The sequence below is a fragment of the Anguilla rostrata genome, chromosome 3 (genome assembly GCF_018555375.3).
Source record: "Anguilla rostrata isolate EN2019 chromosome 3, ASM1855537v3, whole genome shotgun sequence".
Classification (NCBI taxonomy): Eukaryota; Metazoa; Chordata; class Actinopteri; order Anguilliformes; family Anguillidae; genus Anguilla; species Anguilla rostrata.
This window is the reverse complement of record NC_057935.1, coordinates 10,653,536-10,670,817: the sequence shown is the minus strand read 5'-3', so window position 1 is coordinate 10,670,817 and position 17,282 is coordinate 10,653,536. Positions and strand designations below refer to the sequence as shown.

Genomic DNA, 17,282 nt, shown 5'->3' with positions numbered 1-17,282 from the left:
CGATCACTCAGAAGCTTCATGTCCTGCCTGGATCGGTGCCAATAATGGGGGCTGTCTGCAATGGCTGCACGCGTGTGCCTCCGGAGCGGCAGATGGCGTCCAGAGGACCGGCCCGCATTAGCATGACAACAGAGGGCCGTGGAGAGGGACTCAGGTTGGATTTGGGTACGCTCTTGCTCTTTTTAATTACTGCTCTTCCCCAAGCAAAATGAGCCACACAACTTACCTCTACATAATCTACTGCCTCTGGTAACAAAAGCACAACAGGGGTCATAGTGTCAGCCAGACAGCATGCATGGAATACATATAACTCTTTGGAAAGCACAAAGAGCCCTATGGGCCTACTACCCCTGCACCTGATTACATGGCACAGCTGATTTCCTGGCAATGAAAACATGAATAATTTTAGCTTGCTCTCATGTTTTCCTACAACATAGAAAAGTAAAAATAGAGTACATTATATGCAAATGAAAAGCTACGTATGAGAGCTTCATTGATATATTCATTATATATCCTAACAGCAGATGCAATTCTAATATTTTGTTGTCATTTCTTCAGACCAAAATCCATGCAGAATGTCAAGCATCTATTTCTTCACTGAAGGTTCCTTTTTACTGTACCGAAATGCAACACTTAACAAACTGAACTTTTTTTTTTTTTTTACTTATATTTCCGATTTTTAATGAATCCCTGCAGCAATATTGGATGTTTGGTATAAAACTAATGCTGGAGGACATCAGCTGGTGTGCATTGTGAATTGTTATTCCTTCAGTTTAACCTGGAAGCTATACCTTATGATAGAAACAACTTAGATATTTTCTGTATTTTTTAAATATAAATATTGTATACTGTAACATGTCCACATGGAGGCGTTCAGATGCCTGAATTTGTACGCTAAAGTCTGCTATAGAATGGGATGTCCCATATACAGAAGCTATAAGAGAAATTTGTTCCTGTGGCAAAGAAAATGGACTTTTTAGCTGATTTTTTTTTTTAGATCAAGGAAATTGTATTGAGATAAGACAGAATGCTGGGCTGTATCACTGATGAGAGACGCGTACAGAATTTTGCAGCTGGACACTGGATGGTAATCAGGTGAACCACTTTATGTATAATGAAATCTGAAGCAATATTCGCTTCTCTGACACTGACCTTCTAATGAGATATTGAAAATTCATTGCTATTTACTGGTATTTCAAAGAGTGATGTCGCCCCCAGCAGGATACGAGGTGTAATAAATCCTAATGGCACAACTGTCAGAAAGTATTAGAATTACAAAACGCATTTTAGTCCACTTTCCTATCAAGCGCAATGCTTATAGGACATCTAAAAAAAGTGGAATTCTCAGGAACCGGGGAAAACTGCTTCTGTTTTCAATTTCCGATGAGAATTATGATTTTGTCATTTGGGGATTTTAACCAACTTTAATTCTTGTGTTATGAAATTCATATAGCTTACACAGAGCCTGATAAGGAAAAGCTAACCTGAATAACACCGGAGTAAGAAACCATTTTATATGTAAAATATAAAAGAAGAAGCGACATAATCTAGACTAGTATCCCTCTTACATAGACCACATTTTCTATCGAAGTATTAACAAAATAAGCATATTAATAATTGGCTGATAATAGTAATCTTATAATCGTTTTATAATTTGCTAAATAAGATACTAATATCCCTGGCTATGAATATTGCAATAGTTCAAAGTCTGTTTTGTTTTCCATTTCCTCCCTGGTGCAGTGACGTAAAAACGTGCACTCTCATTGGTTTCGGGTGGGAGCGGATTTTTTGAAAGTTGCGGGATGTTGTTAGCTACAACAGTGGATAGCAATACCGCAATACCGTCTAAATTTGTTGGGGCAAAACAGAAACCTTGTTGATGGAAGGCAACGCAAGAGTTAGATATTGAAATACAAAAGAATAGCTAGCTACATAGCATTAACGTGGCTGATACAATTGTATCTATTCTAATAAAGTAGATTTTCTTTCGGATCAAAGCTGTAAAACGGATAAGGTAAGGACTTTGGCTAGTGGCTGGCAAACGTTGATGAACGCATTGCTAGTCAATGCTGGCTAAGAATCACAAGTTACTAGTAAACGTGAATGCTGTCTTCGTGTGAAGCAATTCAAGTTGGATGTCTAGATAATTATATTGCACGATAAGCTTGAGCAAACACACCTAGCAAGCATTAGCTAGCCAGTTAGCTGTAGTGCCAGCAGAACTTCACTTGCTAAATGCAACACACTGGACGTGCCAATTTTTTCTTGCATGACAGCTAACTTAGCGCTGAGAGTCGTCTTATTTGCTACTCGCAGCTCTTCATAAAATCTACGCGGATCCTACAGAAATATAAAACTCGCTGTTTAGATACGTGATGAATGCTTACTGCTAGGTAACTATTTCATTAACACCCCAAAAGAACGTTACGCGTTCAATCTAACACGTTGTCTGCTGTGCACACTACATAGATAGCTGGCTAGCTAAATAGCATGTTATGTATTCGAAGTTCTGACGGCTGTCAACTAGACAACTACTAACTATTTTGATATATAACGCCACAGTTAGTAACGATAGCCAGTGTTTGCAGAGTTGACAGCTTTTTGATGGACTATCGCTAGTGATGGGTAGATTATGATTAGGCTACTTTCCGCGTGTTGGCCGACACGTAAAGTTTGTTCTAAGATGTTTTTATACCTATGCGACCTACAGTGATAGTGCTATATAAAAGGTAGTATTAATGTTGGGAGCACAGTTTCTGCAATAGAAGTGGCGTAAGTTGCACCCCGATCACGATAACTAGGCCGTGCTATGAATGAAAACTGATGACTGGTCCACATCTTTATGACAGCTTTGAACAATGATCAACAGTTGGAAAACGGTTTTTACAGGAATCCCAACATGACAAAGGATGATGAGAAAGTAATTCCAGTGCGGGTGGCCCTAAGATGCCGACCACTGGTGCCCAAGGAAATAAATGAGGGATGTCAGTGTTGTCTTACCTTTGTGCCTGGAGAAGCCCAGGTACGTATAATCATTAATGCTTGTGCGTGGTTGTCTTGTATTTATGAAATGGGGAAAAACGTGGCCTAATCTGACGTCAGTTCAGTAGAACTTGGCCAATTAAACTACATTTGAAAACGCCAAATTTCATTCAAAACGTGATAGTTTCCAACGGTAATGTTTGCAGTGCAACACCATGGAAAAGTAAGTACACTGGTATTCGTAGTGAGTTCATAATTCCCATAGTAATTCCCATCTTCTGTTTTTTTTCAAGGTGATCGTTGGCAAGGACAAGGCTTTCACGTACGACTATGTTTTTGATCCGACAACCGAGCAAGAGGAAGTGTTCAACACTGCTGTTTTATCGTTGCTGTCTGGACTTTTCAAAGGTCTATTACGCGCGCGCGTGCTTACACACACACACAAACCAATTAATGAACAGTCTTGGTCAACACTAGGCTTTCTCAGTTTTGGGAAACTGTGCTGTGAGACTCACCCATGGTGCTCTCTGCAGGGTACAATGCCACCGTGCTGGCATACGGACAGACGGGTTCTGGGAAGACGTTTTCCATGGGAGGGACCTACACATCTTCACAGGAGGATGACCCTTCTGTCGGAGTCATCCCAAGAGTCATCAAAAGGATCTTCCGGGAGACAGACGATAAAATGATGCTCACTGTGTCCTACCTGGAGGTGTGTGCTGTCACTGACTTTATTGTGAATGTATTGAAAAGGGATTTGTTTGTCAGGTAGAATAGTTTTGGTCATAGATCATTTTAGTCAAACAGACAGCATGCCTGCTGTATAATGATATTAACATAAACGCAGTGGAGATATAATTCAGTGTTTTGTCACTGACAGTTTGTAAATTTGTAGCATTACATGCTAATACAGGATACGTGTGTAATAATATGTGCATAATATGTCACTAGATAATTACAAAATGACACTTGACATTTTGCGGACAAATTACACAGGGAGAAATGTACCTAGTTTTTGACTAGTAGATCTAGTTGGAAAACAGTTTGGAAAAACATCCACATTGGTTTTCAAAGTACAGCAGCAAAACTGCTTATGTTAACCAATATGTCTAATGGACAGATGGTTGAAATTCTCTCATGGGCACAGATAGATCTTTTTTTGCAAATTATATTTCTTATTGTCTTTTTTCCCACATATGGATAATATCAGTGAAAAAAATCCTTGCTTGTTTATACTACAGCTTTTGTTGAAACTGTAGATGTATTATATGGAGAGAACTGATGAACGTTTCTGGTACGTAAACCACAATACAATACTGCAGCTGAACTTATCTGTCTAAATTGGCTTAATTTATCTGCCTTATGGTCGCACAGTCCATTTCGCTGAAACATAAATTGAACCCATCTTGTTTTGTCTGCAGTTGTTTTTACAAATAAAATTTATTCTACTGCACTGCCAACTTAGTCCTAATATATGGCCAGAAGTGCCACTGCTGTGAACTTTTGAAGCATAAATTCCCCATTTTACATGTGCCGTTTGTGTGATTTAGCGGGAGCAAACGTTATTCTTCATTTGCATCCCGACTCACTGGCAGTTTTTCTGCTGTTTCTGCTGGGCCGCTGAGCAGGGAATTGTTTGCTCAACCGATGTTGCCTTGCTAGCTACATTTATTTTCAGTCTTCCTTGTTTTTGTATGATTTTGACCCTGTCTTTCAGAAGATTTGTGAGTGTAGACTGGGGAGGAATCACTGTTTGGAATCACAGTGGTTTTTACTTTTTCTTGTAGTAGAGAGCTAGTTACATCAGCAATAGACTATCATGTGACTTGTTTCTGGATTGTATCTGGATAAGATTTTACCACATTGCAATTTCACTTGGTAGTCAGATGCGTCTCCAGTTAGCCAGAGTGAAATCCGATTGCTATTTTTTGCGTAAAATCCAAAACTGACAACCCTCTTCCTGTTTTGTGCCCCCTCTTGGAGAGCAGTGGATAGCAACAGTGTTCAAGTAGTACTCAATACTGATTCCTTCTTCGGTCCTTTAAACATAGTAAACCCGGATTTTGCTTTGCATGTCAGATTTATAATGAGGAGATCCTGGACCTGCTCTGTGCCTCCAAAGACAAACCGATCAGCATTCGAGAGGACCCTAAGGAAGGCATTAAGGTGAGCATGCTTGGGAGCACGGGAAAGTGATTGGTTTGTTCGGACTGGAATAAGCTGATCTCTTGCGAGTGATTACTTCCTGATCACATGCTCCCTGTGGGTGGGGCCCACAGATTGTGGGCCTGACGGAGAGGACGGTGTTCAGCGCCTCGGAGATGGTGGGCTGCCTGGAGCTGGGGAATTCGGCCCGAACCGTGGGCTCCACCGCCATGAACTCGGCCTCGTCCCGCTCCCACGCCATCTTCACCGTCACGCTGGAGCAGCGCCGGGGCGCCGATAGGTCAGTTTTGGCACCTCCCACGCCAATTTAGAGACGCGCAACAATGCCGAGAGGCCAGTCGTTCTGCTCCCACACCCTCTTCACAGGCAATTTAGAGTAGCACAGCAATGTGCTGACAGGTCACCGGTCTTGGTCCTGCACCGTTTTCCAGTCCCCATACAAAGCCTGTTATTATGCTGCACAACTCTTCAGCAGCAAATGATAATATATTTTTTGTATGTATTTGTAATCCTTAAATGGTCCAACAGCTGGATCCCATCAGTAAAGTTTCCATATACGTTGGACACAAGTGATACCACTTCACACCAAAACCAGGAGGTCTGTTTTCCCAGTAAATGGCCTGGATTAACAGATACGCTTCATGTGGTGCCTGGCTGCACTCTTCTTAAATGTGAGTGTTGTGCTTTCCTCCCCTGTGCAGAAGTGACACGGTGGTCTCCAAGCTACACCTGGTAGATCTGGCTGGCTCTGAACGGCAGAAGAAAACCAAGGCGGAGGGTGATCGCCTGAAAGAAGGTGAGCTCCCTCTCCACTGTGTCAGATCAGGTGGCCTTTAGGCAGGAGTTTAACTGTGTCTTTGGGTGTGCCCTCCGCCCAGTCTGGTACTCATAAAAGGCATACTCTGACACTGCATTTCTCTCTGTGCTATCTGGAGGCGTTTCTGGAGACGGTACGTGAGTTCAATGTCTGAATAAATCCACTGGTAAAATCATCCCAAAGGTTTGACATAATTCCTTATCGCTAGAAATCCAATTCCAAGAGCGATTTCTTTTCACAGTCATTGGAGGCTGTCTGCTGAGGTGTGGGAGTTGTAGATCTCTTAAAATCCACATCTGAGCAGTCGTGTGAAAATCCCTCTATGAATGTAAATTCAATGAGAGATGTCTGTCCTGAGACTGAAACTGTTTTGTGGAATGTGCCTTCTGTGGAATGAATATTTCTCATGGTCTAAAGACCTAAGCCACTGATCTTCATTCCTTGTCCTGGAGAGCCACGGGGTCAGCTGGTTTTTTTGTTACTCTGCACTTAATTGAGCAATTGAAGCTGTCAATTACACAGTTAATTTGCCTCACTCGGTTTCTTGGGTCTGAACTGCTTACTGATATTAAGAAAACAATGACCAGCAGACCCTACGGCTCTCCAGGACCGGGAATGAAGATCACTGCCCTGAGCAGTAAAGAGGGATTCTGAGTGAGGTCATCTCTGGTCTGGATTGACGCCCGTCTCTGTTTCAGGCATCAGCATTAACCGCGGCCTCCTGTCCCTGGGGAACGTCATCAGCGCCCTGGGAGATGAGACCAAGAGGGGCACCTTCGTGCCGTACAGGGACTCCAAGCTGACGCGTTTGCTGCAGGGTGAGCGTCTTTCCCTTCCTCTTCATTTCGCATTTTACTCTTCAGCAGAGAATTCAGCATTTATGTGCCTTGCATTTCAGGAGTTGAAATGAGTCTACCAGTGCATAGGGTTCTGAGGCATTTCAGGTCTTATGTGATGCAGGGTTTGTATACTGAGCCACCAATAGGAATCTCCCGTTGTTTTTTTCAGATTCTTTGGGCGGTAACAGCCACACCCTGATGATTGCGTGCGTAAGCCCGGCCGACTCCAACATGGAGGAGACCATCAACACGCTGCGCTACGCGGACCGCGCGCGCAAAATCAAGAACAAGCCCATCATCAACGTGGACCCGCGGGCCGCCGAGCTGCAGAAGCTGAAACAGCAGGTGCGTCGGCCGCACCGGAGTAGCGATTGGCCTTCCCCCTTTTTACCTGTTCTCAATGGCCTCTCTTCAACTGCCATTGTACAAGTGCGCCAATCCTACCAGGAGTACATCTTCACACCCAAGTACTATATCCAATACCCCATGGTTCTGAAATGTAGTACCTGCACAGGTATTGGTTGAGAGTTCCCTTACTTTCTCTGCAGTCTGCATTAGGAAATAAAGGGTCTAGTAAAGATGTCGGAGGAAAACTGCGACTGAGTGGAGTGCGGCAGCTGTTTACGGCCTCCCTCTGAGGTGTAGTAACGGAGCTTTAACAGCCTGTCTTAAAGACGGCAACAAGAGGCCTGGAGGTAGAGCAGGCAGCATTATGAGGGAGCTCTAAAGAGAGATTCTGATTACAGAGGGGCACAAATTGCATGAATAAGTATGGGAGTAAAAGGAGCTAAGACCTCCTAAACTTCCCATGACAGCCCATAGACTGCTGCACTCCAGTTAACCAAAAGCCTTAACTTACAGCCGTTTCCTTCTGTTGATCTGGCAGGTCCAGGAGTTGCAAGTGATGCTGCTGCATGCACGTGGAGGAGTTACCCCAGTGCTTTCTGGGTAAGTGGTAACCAGATCATCAATGCCACTTACTTAAAGGCCAGAAAACCTAGTTGTGGTTCACACAGTTTTCAGCATGACCATGACATAGAAATTCTGTTGTGTTGTCTCTCCTTTTCTTACATTAACTCTTGCCAGTGCACTGAAAATATTTATCTCGCATGTACATTATGCTAAAGCTAGCTGATTTCATGCACAGGTTTACAGTCTATTTTAGGGGAAAGTGCCCTAGAGCTCTTCCACATCTTCCTCCGCCGCTCTGCAGGTCTGAGCCTCTGGGGAACATGTCGGAGATCCTGGAGAAGAACTCCTGTCTGCAAGAGGAGAACACCAAGCTTAGCCGAGAGCTGAGCGAATCGGTGGGCCAGACTGCCCAAATGTTTGAGAGGATCATCCTGGTCAGAACCTGCCCTTCCGTCACATTGCCTAGTGACAGTTACACTCTACACCTCCCCACACAGCACTGCAGGGGGCGATAATCACTGCCTTCACCAACTTTGTATGGTGGAGAAGCATCGAACAGTCGTCTGTTAGAGCCTTCTACACCAGTGTATGGATTATATTCATTCATACGCTATCAGGATTTCAGGGATAATAAATTGGTCCATGGGGTCAGTTGGGTTGAAGGTTACTTTTTGGTTTAACTTTGGTTTTGGCTTGATTTTTGATTTAACACGGTCACTTTCCTTGTGCTTCGCCAGACTGAACAAGCTAATGATAATCTGCAAAGCAAGCTGGAGGAACTCAAGCGACACGCTGCGTGAGTGGACGTCTCGCTATAACTGCTTCCTGTTAATATGAAACGTTTGTGAACTGATCCATTCGGATGCGTTTATCAGGCAAATGAATGCCCTCCCCATTTGCTGCATGTTGACTGAGTTTCTCCCTGCAGTTGTAAGGTTGACCTGCAGAGGGTAGTAGAGAGCCTGGAGGACCAGGAGCTGAAAGAGAATGTGGAGGTGATCCGGAATCTTCAGCAGGTCATTGTACAGCTGCAGGTACCTTCCTCGCTGGAAACGAGAATTTTCCACCATAAAATTTAGCCTTCTGTTCTTTACACTCAATATTTTACTTTTTTGTTCTGACAGACCGTACAAGTCTTTGGCATACTCCACACATTTATTGAATGTTTTGTTTTTAATGTGGTGGGGTTACGCATTAAAATGTACCAAAATTTGAAAACCTTTGGTAAGTCAATTTTGGAATAACCTACTCGTACTCCGTGTTCCCTTGCAGTCCATAACTGTCAAATTTCAAGAACCGTAAAGCTTCAAGAATGTTATAGGAATGTTATTTTTAAAAAGCATCTGCACACAATTACGGAGGACACTGAGCGATCTTGCATCTGTGAGTGCTGAAGATCTGTCTGTCCTCAGGACGAAAGTGCAGGAATCGTGGCGTCCATAGAAGCCACGCACTCCGAGGACGGCACCCTCCTGGATAAGGAGGGGGAACAGAGACCCCGGGAGGATGCATCAGGGGTGAGTGTTATCGGTGTGCCCACTTTGCTATAGTTGCACTGTGTCTGTTATTTGAGTCATCGTTGCATATAAACCGGGCGTACGCAAAAATACACAGATTTCTTGTTTGTGATGATGATTACTATTATTTATTTCTACTCTTTGATCTTTTATGTTTGTGTGAAACATTTTGGACTGCTTTTTGCATGAGTATTATTATTATTATTATTATACTAATATTCTGTTTAATGTTTACATCTTTTCTACTTGCGTGTAATGTGATATCTTCCTTTTGTCATGCAGTGATTGACATCTCAAACCACAGCTCTGTTTCCTGCCGTGTGCATTTTATGTCATCAAGTCTTACCCCACACACAGCCCCTATTGAACGAATTTACAAGATTAGCATGTTGTTATCCTCTCCCTTCATACCCAGGCTCCCAGTGTAACGATGGCAGACAAGAACACCATGGATTCCTTCACTACCCAGCATGCTCTGCAGCAGGCACAGATGTCCAAGGAGCTGCTTGAGCTAAATAAGGCTTTGGCCCTGAAGGAGGCCTTCGTCAAGAAAATGTGCCAGAACGACCACCAGCTCGAGCCTATGCAGAAAAGATATCAGGTATGGCAGTAGGAGATGCCGATAGGAAGATTTGTCATGCGCTGTTAATAACGGTAACTCGCTGTTTGTATTGGGCTGGACCGAGGACCTGCCGAATCGTGTAATATACTGTCCAAGGGGGCTTCCATCCAAGTGCTTGGTCTGGTCACTTTAAAGCACTTTCTTGGTTAAGACGTGCGTGGAAGTATTAGATGGGTAAAATTAAGAGTTTGATACTGCCAGTGCAAGAAGCTTGAGGAGCCTGTTTGAGTTAAAGACATGAAATTGGTCTTCTCTATAAACTTGCATAGGAGAACATGAAGGGCCTTCAGACAGCTGTGGGATCGCTGCAGAAGGAGAAGGAGGAACTCATCCTTGACCTCCACGCCACCAAGAAGGACGTCACCCAGACCAAGTAGGACAAAGCACTTTGACTGTTTTCAGTTAATGGCAGGTTAGCAGCTGGTTCCTCGCTGAGAAAGACTGGAATAGACTATCCCAGTTTAGTTGCGTACTCTAACCTTGTGTGTCTAGCCAAATAACTTTAGTGCACTTAAAATGGATTTATGCTCATCTTCCACTGCAATTCTGTTTTTTAAAGTGCAATTTGAAGTCTCAAAGAAGAGTTTTTCATTTTTGAATACCCAGTTGTATTTGTAGGCCCGTACCATCTCCTGAAATCCTCCTTCAGTTAATGTGGACACACATTTTACACACCCATCCATGCCAAAACAAATCATGTTTGCCCCCCCGCAGGCTCAGCGATCAGCGCAGGCAGCGGCTGCAGGAGCTGGAGGCTCAGATCACGGAACTGAAGAAGCAGCTTCAGGAGCAGGCCAAGCTGCTGAAGCTCAAGGAGTCGTCCCTGCGCAACGTGACCAAACTCAACCAGGAGATCCAGGTGAAGGCCGCTGGAAGAGCTGAGCCTTAATGGTGTAGGAAACTGGGCCTTTTTAAGAGGCAGAAAGGATTGTATGTTTTTGGACTATTGTTCTGAATTTGTTTGGTAGGAGGGAGCAACTAATATAACGGTTCAGATAATGGCTGCTCTGTAGTGGTTAGTATTATTACCTAAGGCTCCAGTGAATTTACCTGCGTCGCCTCACGTGGGATATAACTCACAGCTGTAGGAAGGGGCAGTGAAGACAAAATGTGGGTGCGGGGAAAGTGGCTCACCTGTACCGTGTGAATTGTAGGCCATGAAGTCACAGAGAGCACAGCTGATGAAGCAGATGAAGGAGGACACTGACAAGTTCCGTCTGTGGAAACACAAGAAGGAACGGGAGGTTCTCCAGCTCAAAGAAAAGGTGTGTGTCTGTCTCTCTGTCTGCATCTGTGTGTCCATGTGTATATATGCATGCACTCTGGGTCTTCACATTGGCAAGCCATTCATAAAACTTGTGTTCCCACCGTACACTAGGAAAACCCATTCAATTTTCTCTTGCTTGTGTAGAATATGCTGTTACTGGCATGTGGGGCTGATTTGATGCCTTTTCCTGCTTTGAACACCTGCAGGACCGCAAGAGGAGCTATGAGATGCTGAAGCTGGAGAGGGACTTCCGGAAACAGGCCAACGTTTTGCGCCGCAAGACCGAGGAGGCAAGACCACTTTCCCTTCTTTCCCTTTGTCTGTTTGCTGTCACAGTGCTGCTGTGCAGGGAGAGAGCTCAGGGCACCACGACATGGCTCTAGCTCATCTTATTCACAAACTGGATGGGATCCCTTAGAGCCTTGGGAAATCTTCTACCACTTATGACTGATATCTGGGGTTACTGTGAAGGCACCCGGAGAATAACCGAATGAATGTATAAAATATATTACCCTATGTGCGTGTGCGCGTGTGTATGTGTGTGGGGTTGTTTGTGTGCATGCAATGAGAAACTAGGGTTGTGATGTGTAACACCAAGTAGTTATGTGTATTGAAGGTAAAAAAAAAAAAGGTGTGTGTTCCACGTGAAGCAGTGTGAAAGATGTGTGAACTTGACATTTGAAGCATCGCGGAATATGAAACGGGGTTGTGTGCGAGAAGTGACAGAGAGGCTAACGTGTGCGCTAACAGGCTGCAGCAGCCAACAAGCGCCTGAAGGATGCCCTGCTGAAGAGGAGCGAGGCGGTGGAGAAACGAAAGGAGGTGGAGAATCGAGGAATAGAAGGGGCTGCTGGGAGAGTCAAGGTATTCTCACACCAAAATTAGGGAGGGGGTTTCATGGCATATGTGTATAGTGTGTACATACTGCATGTGGCAAGTGCCCAAAGCAAACATTTACCTCCATACTTATTTATTTTTTTGTGTTAGGGAAACTCCTGTATCCCTCCAGAATAACTGGTGTTAAAATAGTCCAGCTGTTTCTTTATACCATATGACTACTTAGTTCTTGTATAAGTTAAAGATGATGTATTCCAATGGCCATTCTAAAGTTTGTCTAAGCCTGCACAGATGCACCACTTATTACTTGTCTGTTGTTCTTAGTGAATGCTATTGTCCACGCTATGCTATCATTGATGTTTTGGTTTGGCTTCTCCTGCTGCTCTTCCTCGCTGCTGGACCCACAGAGCTGGCTCCTGAACGAGGTGGAGGTGCTGGTGAGCATGGAGGAGGCGCGGCGCCACCTGCAGGACCTGCTGGAGGACAGGAAGATCCTGGCCGAGGAGATCTCCCAGCTCAAAGAGAGAATGGAGTCGGGGGAGCAGCCCGCTGCCAAAGTCCGAGTGAGTGTGGAGCGAGAGACCCTTCCCCCTGCCAAACTTCCCTGAATACCAGTGCTGCTAAAAGCGCAAAGTCAGCATTGGCACTGTAGCGTTCAGTGTTTTCTCGGTGGATTATCCACCTTTACGTGCTAGCGGCCCGGGTATTGTAAAATGGAGTCCGCATGTCTGTCTAATCTTGCAGGGTCCAACAGAGTGTTGCAGGACAAATTTATATTGTTTTGGGCAGTCAGATAGAGCTAATATGAAATACGTTCCCGCCGTCTCCCCTTTCCCCCAGCGCCGCACCTTCACCATCGCTGAGCTGGAGAGCCAGGGGGAGGAGGAGGTCTCCCTGGGGAAACAGGTGAAGAACCTGGAGATGGAGATGGAGCTCAGGTCAGTTTTCCTACGCGCCTCTGAACGAGCCGAGCCGCCGGCCCGCGGAGGCGCTAGCATGGCTAACGCCCGCGTCCCTGTCCCCTCCGGCTTTGCCAGGAGCGCCCAGATCACGGACCTGCAGCAGAAGGTGCTGGACGCCGACGGCGAGGAGCGGGTGAAGCAGCGCTGGGACTCCGTCAACACCATCGTGGAGGCCAAGTGCGCCCTCAAGTTCCTCATGTCCGAGGTCAGCGAGAGAAGGGATGGCGGCCGTGATTGGCCATCAGTCTGCAGCTTTTCATGCTGTCTGTCAAATGTGTGGACAGAATAGCCAAGATAGGAAAAATATGGTTCCACAGTCCTTTGAATATGCTGCAGTAGACATTGTGAATTTCTTATGTTCTTGCATCATATTATGTCAAGTCAAAGGAACAAATAATGAAGGTGTCATTAATTGTAATATGTCTGTCTAATTACGACTTTGGCTGCAGTCAACATTTGTCCTTAGCTTTTAAGATTTAAAGCAAGAATAATTTTGTCAGTCGCAATTATAGTTTGGCAAGTTAAACAATCAGTAAAACAAACTAATCAGAATTTGTTTATGAAGAAAATGTTAGGATTGCAGTAAATTAAAGTTAAGGAGAAATGCTGATTTGAAAACCGTCTTTCTTACTTGGACCGTCTCTCCCGTTTAGCTGGTGTCAGCAAAGCTCCTGAGCACCAGACTGGAGAGCGAGCTTAAACAGGAAAGGGCCAACTACTGTGACCTGCAGAGGGCGCTGTACGACGAGCGGAAGCTCATGTCCACCATGGACATGGAGCACCAGAGCCATCTGGTGGAGCTGGAGCAGAGACACCAGGAGAAGGTGAGTCACAGATCACACATTCCATGACCAAGCAGAGCACTTGGCAAATTGCAATGTGTCCAGTAACTGTGCTTTCACCCTTTGAAGCGTAGGTTTTTTTGGAATGTTTGTAAGTCAGTGTTATAGAACTCCACTGCTTTCAATTAACAGTAGTGATGGTTACATCAGCATTAGAATGTTCAGCTAAGAATATTCTAATCACATATTTGTCACCTTAATGGGATAATAACCTGTCAATTTAACTTCTGCGTTGTTTCCCCAGGTTCTGTATCTTCTCAGTCAGTTACAGGGTAAACCTGCTACCCTGGAGGAGGGGGGGAAGGAGGGAGAGAGAAAGATTTCATCAAGAGAGCACGAGTTACTAAAGCGTTTAAAGTTCCAGGTGAGCCGAGCGAATCTCGCTCTCGCTCTCGTGATTAATCTTTGATTAAACAGACCTGCAATTTTGCTTGATGTCATTGCTTTGCTGACAAATGTGGGGATGACTGTTGACAGGAGGAGGAGATTGAGAAGATGAAGGAGCTCAGTGAACAGAACCAGCGGCTGTTGACTGAGAATGGCTGGTACAGACAGGTAATGCAAGCTCTCAGCTATTAGTTCCAAATTCTGCCATTTTGCAATTCAGAAGTTGATCTACAGTATGTGGGTGATCTTCAGCACACATGAATACTTTCATTGGTGTTTATTCTTTCATCCACCGTGCACAGAAACTCACCTTTCTCCAGGTGACCAGCGGGAAGAAAATGAATAACCTGTTTGTGGAACCAGGTCAATCCCCAGACTCATCCTTTGAGTTCGTCCCTCCTACGGTGAGCCTGTACCATGTCTGTGCATTCTACACTTAGAACCCTCGCGCATTAAAAGCTCTCAGTCATCTGCATTCAGTGAGGGTTAAAGACCCACTTTCAGCTGTTTTCGTACCGCATAGCCCTCATTTAAGTGTCTCATGGCAAAGACTCCATTTTGTGTCAACACAGCCTTACATAATTTGCGAGAGATCGGCGCAATCAGTGCTGCGGTCTCGGCTGAGCCACTAAATGCTTATGGTGGCATTGTGAAAGCAGGGGGACTGCGGGGCTGCAGCAGTGCTGAAGGAGAGCCCCTGCCTGTCCTCAGCTGCTCTGTGTGGGAGCGTTTGAGTGATCGCGTTGCCGTTCGATGTCGCTTTTGGTCCGTCAGCCGCCCTTGAAGCCCAAAGGCCGCTGCGTCCCGAAAACCAGAGTGCCCGTTCTGGCCCACGCCGCTGACCTTGAGGTGCACGTGTCCCCTTCCGACTCGGACCAGGAAGAGGAGACGGACAAGGGGGTCCCCCAGAAGAAGAGAGGACGCCAGTACTTCCGGAAAAACTCCTCGATAACAGGGGTATGATGAGCGAAAGGACTCCAGAGCAAGCCGTTGAACCGGGCTCACTCAGAAATATCTGAAGTTATATGAATTTTCATGCTTACACTACAGTGGTCACCCAAAGACCACACACTGTAGCGAAGGAAAGATCTGAACAGGACACCGGTGGCTTTGATAATGGAGATGGTGTCGCTATTAACCCTCATAACTGACGCATTAAATTTTATTCCACGTTCCAGTTAATGAAACATTCCCTGGTGGTGCCAGTGAAATCAGTGTTGTAGACTGTCTTCTGCAGTTGTGTGGTCATCTCTCCTTTCTGCAGTGTGCCTCTAATGGTCGCTGTGGCAACAAGCTTTGCTGTTGCCGCTCTGGCAAGATGAATTGCGGGGAGAACTGCCAGTGTGACCACAGGGAGACCCGAGCAGCCAACGCCGTAAGCAAGAATTCTGCTCTGCTTTAGCCCACAGTCCAGTTTTTAAGCACGCGCTGTCTGATATTCAAATATTTAACCTTACCAATGACTGCAGGACACCAGTGAAATGGGTGAGGCATTCACCCCAGAAGACCCCACTGCTGTTGGCTCTGGGGACTCCAGCTTCTTCAAGCCGCCCTGTGTCACGCCCACTATGAAGGTGAGCTCACTCCATTATGGTTGGGACGCATTTCCTGTAGTGTATTTCTTTATCGACACCAGGGTGTGCCTTTATAAATGCCACAGCAAATACTTACACACTTTAAATAATGGTAGTTGGTAAACATGGCCTGCACCTTCCTCAGTTAGGTTAGGCTATCCACAGTATATCCTACAGTAGCTTTCCCAACGCCCCAACATATTCCCCCCTGGACCTGTCCATAATACCAGATTTTGTGAGCTCAGATACTAGGTATTCAGGTAATCACAGAACTCCTCTTCAAAAAGCCTCGTAAACCAGCAAGAATAAAATAAATCTCAGCTGACATTATTTTCATCCTTATTTACTAGAGAGGATGCGAGTGCTCCATCATCACCATCAGGACGTGAATTGGACATTCTGAATTAATATCAACCAGTATTCGCCTGGCCATAAAGGCCTATGCAGATATCTGACTCTTTTACATTGTAGTACAAACGCAACCTGCAACCACTTTTATGGTTTTTTTTTTTTTTTTAAGTAGATGAGCACAGATATCAAACAACTTATGAAGGGGAAGAACGGGGGAGTGCTGCAGAGGTTCGAGGTAGCCAGTACAAGTTTCTGTATGCAGTTGAACCTCTGCTACAAGGTTGTGTACACGCAATAGGAGCGTTAGATGAGCTGTAGATGGTAAGAGGTTGTGAGTTGTATGCTTTGTGGTAAATAACACAAATAGTATGTGCCTGGCCATGGCATGTAATATAATGCATATATTCTCAGGTGCTGAAGGAGATCTGTGATATCGGCCAGCTCCAAACTGACCTAAAGCTGGACAGAAAGCCAAACACAGTGGATGAGGAGGAAGAGGAGGAGGATGATGAAGACGAGTGGCGCTCAGCCAGCTTCCTGAGGAAGAGGAGACGGGTTCTGGCCTGCCAAAACGGCTTCTTCTCAGCGTGCACACCCATCAGAGAGGAGGTGTGACATCCCAGTGCCACGCCCGGTTTAGCTAATCAGGGCCCCACTTTTGTCACTGTAAAATTAGTTTTCTTTATCTGACGGTACCGTGTCTTGTCTTTTTGCATGTTGAAAAAATATGTATCTATAACAACTGTAATATAGGTGTCCTTTTGAGTCTCGTTTTTTAAGCTGCCTAATAACACTGAATCGTCTTATTAGAAGACTGCAAGCTGCAGTATACTGTTGCTGGGATTATGGTGATAAACTAAGAGTAACACTTAAAAATGCTCTCTAATTAATGGATTATGGGACTTTCTCTCTTGAAATGTATATTGAAGGTACTGTGTAAATATTTTTAAAATTAAAATCCTAGGGTTTAATGTCTAGTTTTTTTGTTTACTGTATAGGATCGTAGCAGTCTTTAAATGTGAACTGGTTCAATAAAAGCTGGTTTTATATGCTAAAGTCCTGCTTTCCCAGTTCCTATGGACTTGATGTTGTTTTTGGGGTAATGATGTAGAGTGATGTATTCAAACAAAACAAATGCATCTGTTAAAATTAGCATAGCATTCAACCTAAAGTAGTGGACCATGATAGGTTCGACATATTTGTGACG

General features: G+C 44.8%; 1 protein-coding gene across 1 annotated transcript; it reads left to right on the top strand.

The window, feature by feature from the left end:
• The first annotated feature begins 1,759 nt into the window (after positions 1-1,759).
• On the top strand, positions 1,760-17,131 carry LOC135250096 (chromosome-associated kinesin KIF4-like). The gene is made up of 31 exons (XM_064326027.1): positions 1,760-2,014; positions 2,890-3,022; positions 3,276-3,390; positions 3,516-3,694; positions 5,062-5,148; positions 5,262-5,428; positions 5,850-5,944; positions 6,664-6,783; positions 6,974-7,149; positions 7,691-7,752; positions 8,018-8,150; positions 8,454-8,512; positions 8,645-8,750; positions 9,129-9,233; positions 9,649-9,834; positions 10,125-10,228; positions 10,570-10,714; positions 11,010-11,120; positions 11,329-11,412; positions 11,873-11,986; positions 12,367-12,522; positions 12,800-12,897; positions 12,997-13,126; positions 13,575-13,745; positions 14,008-14,127; positions 14,241-14,318; positions 14,453-14,554; positions 14,925-15,107; positions 15,415-15,525; positions 15,620-15,724; positions 16,487-17,131. The coding sequence occupies exons 2-31, from the start codon at positions 2,900-2,902 to the stop codon at positions 16,688-16,690; spliced, it is 3,729 nt and encodes a 1,242-aa protein (XP_064182097.1). The 5' UTR covers positions 1,760-2,014; positions 2,890-2,899; the 3' UTR covers positions 16,691-17,131.
• Positions 17,132-17,282: the final 151 nt, after the last annotated feature.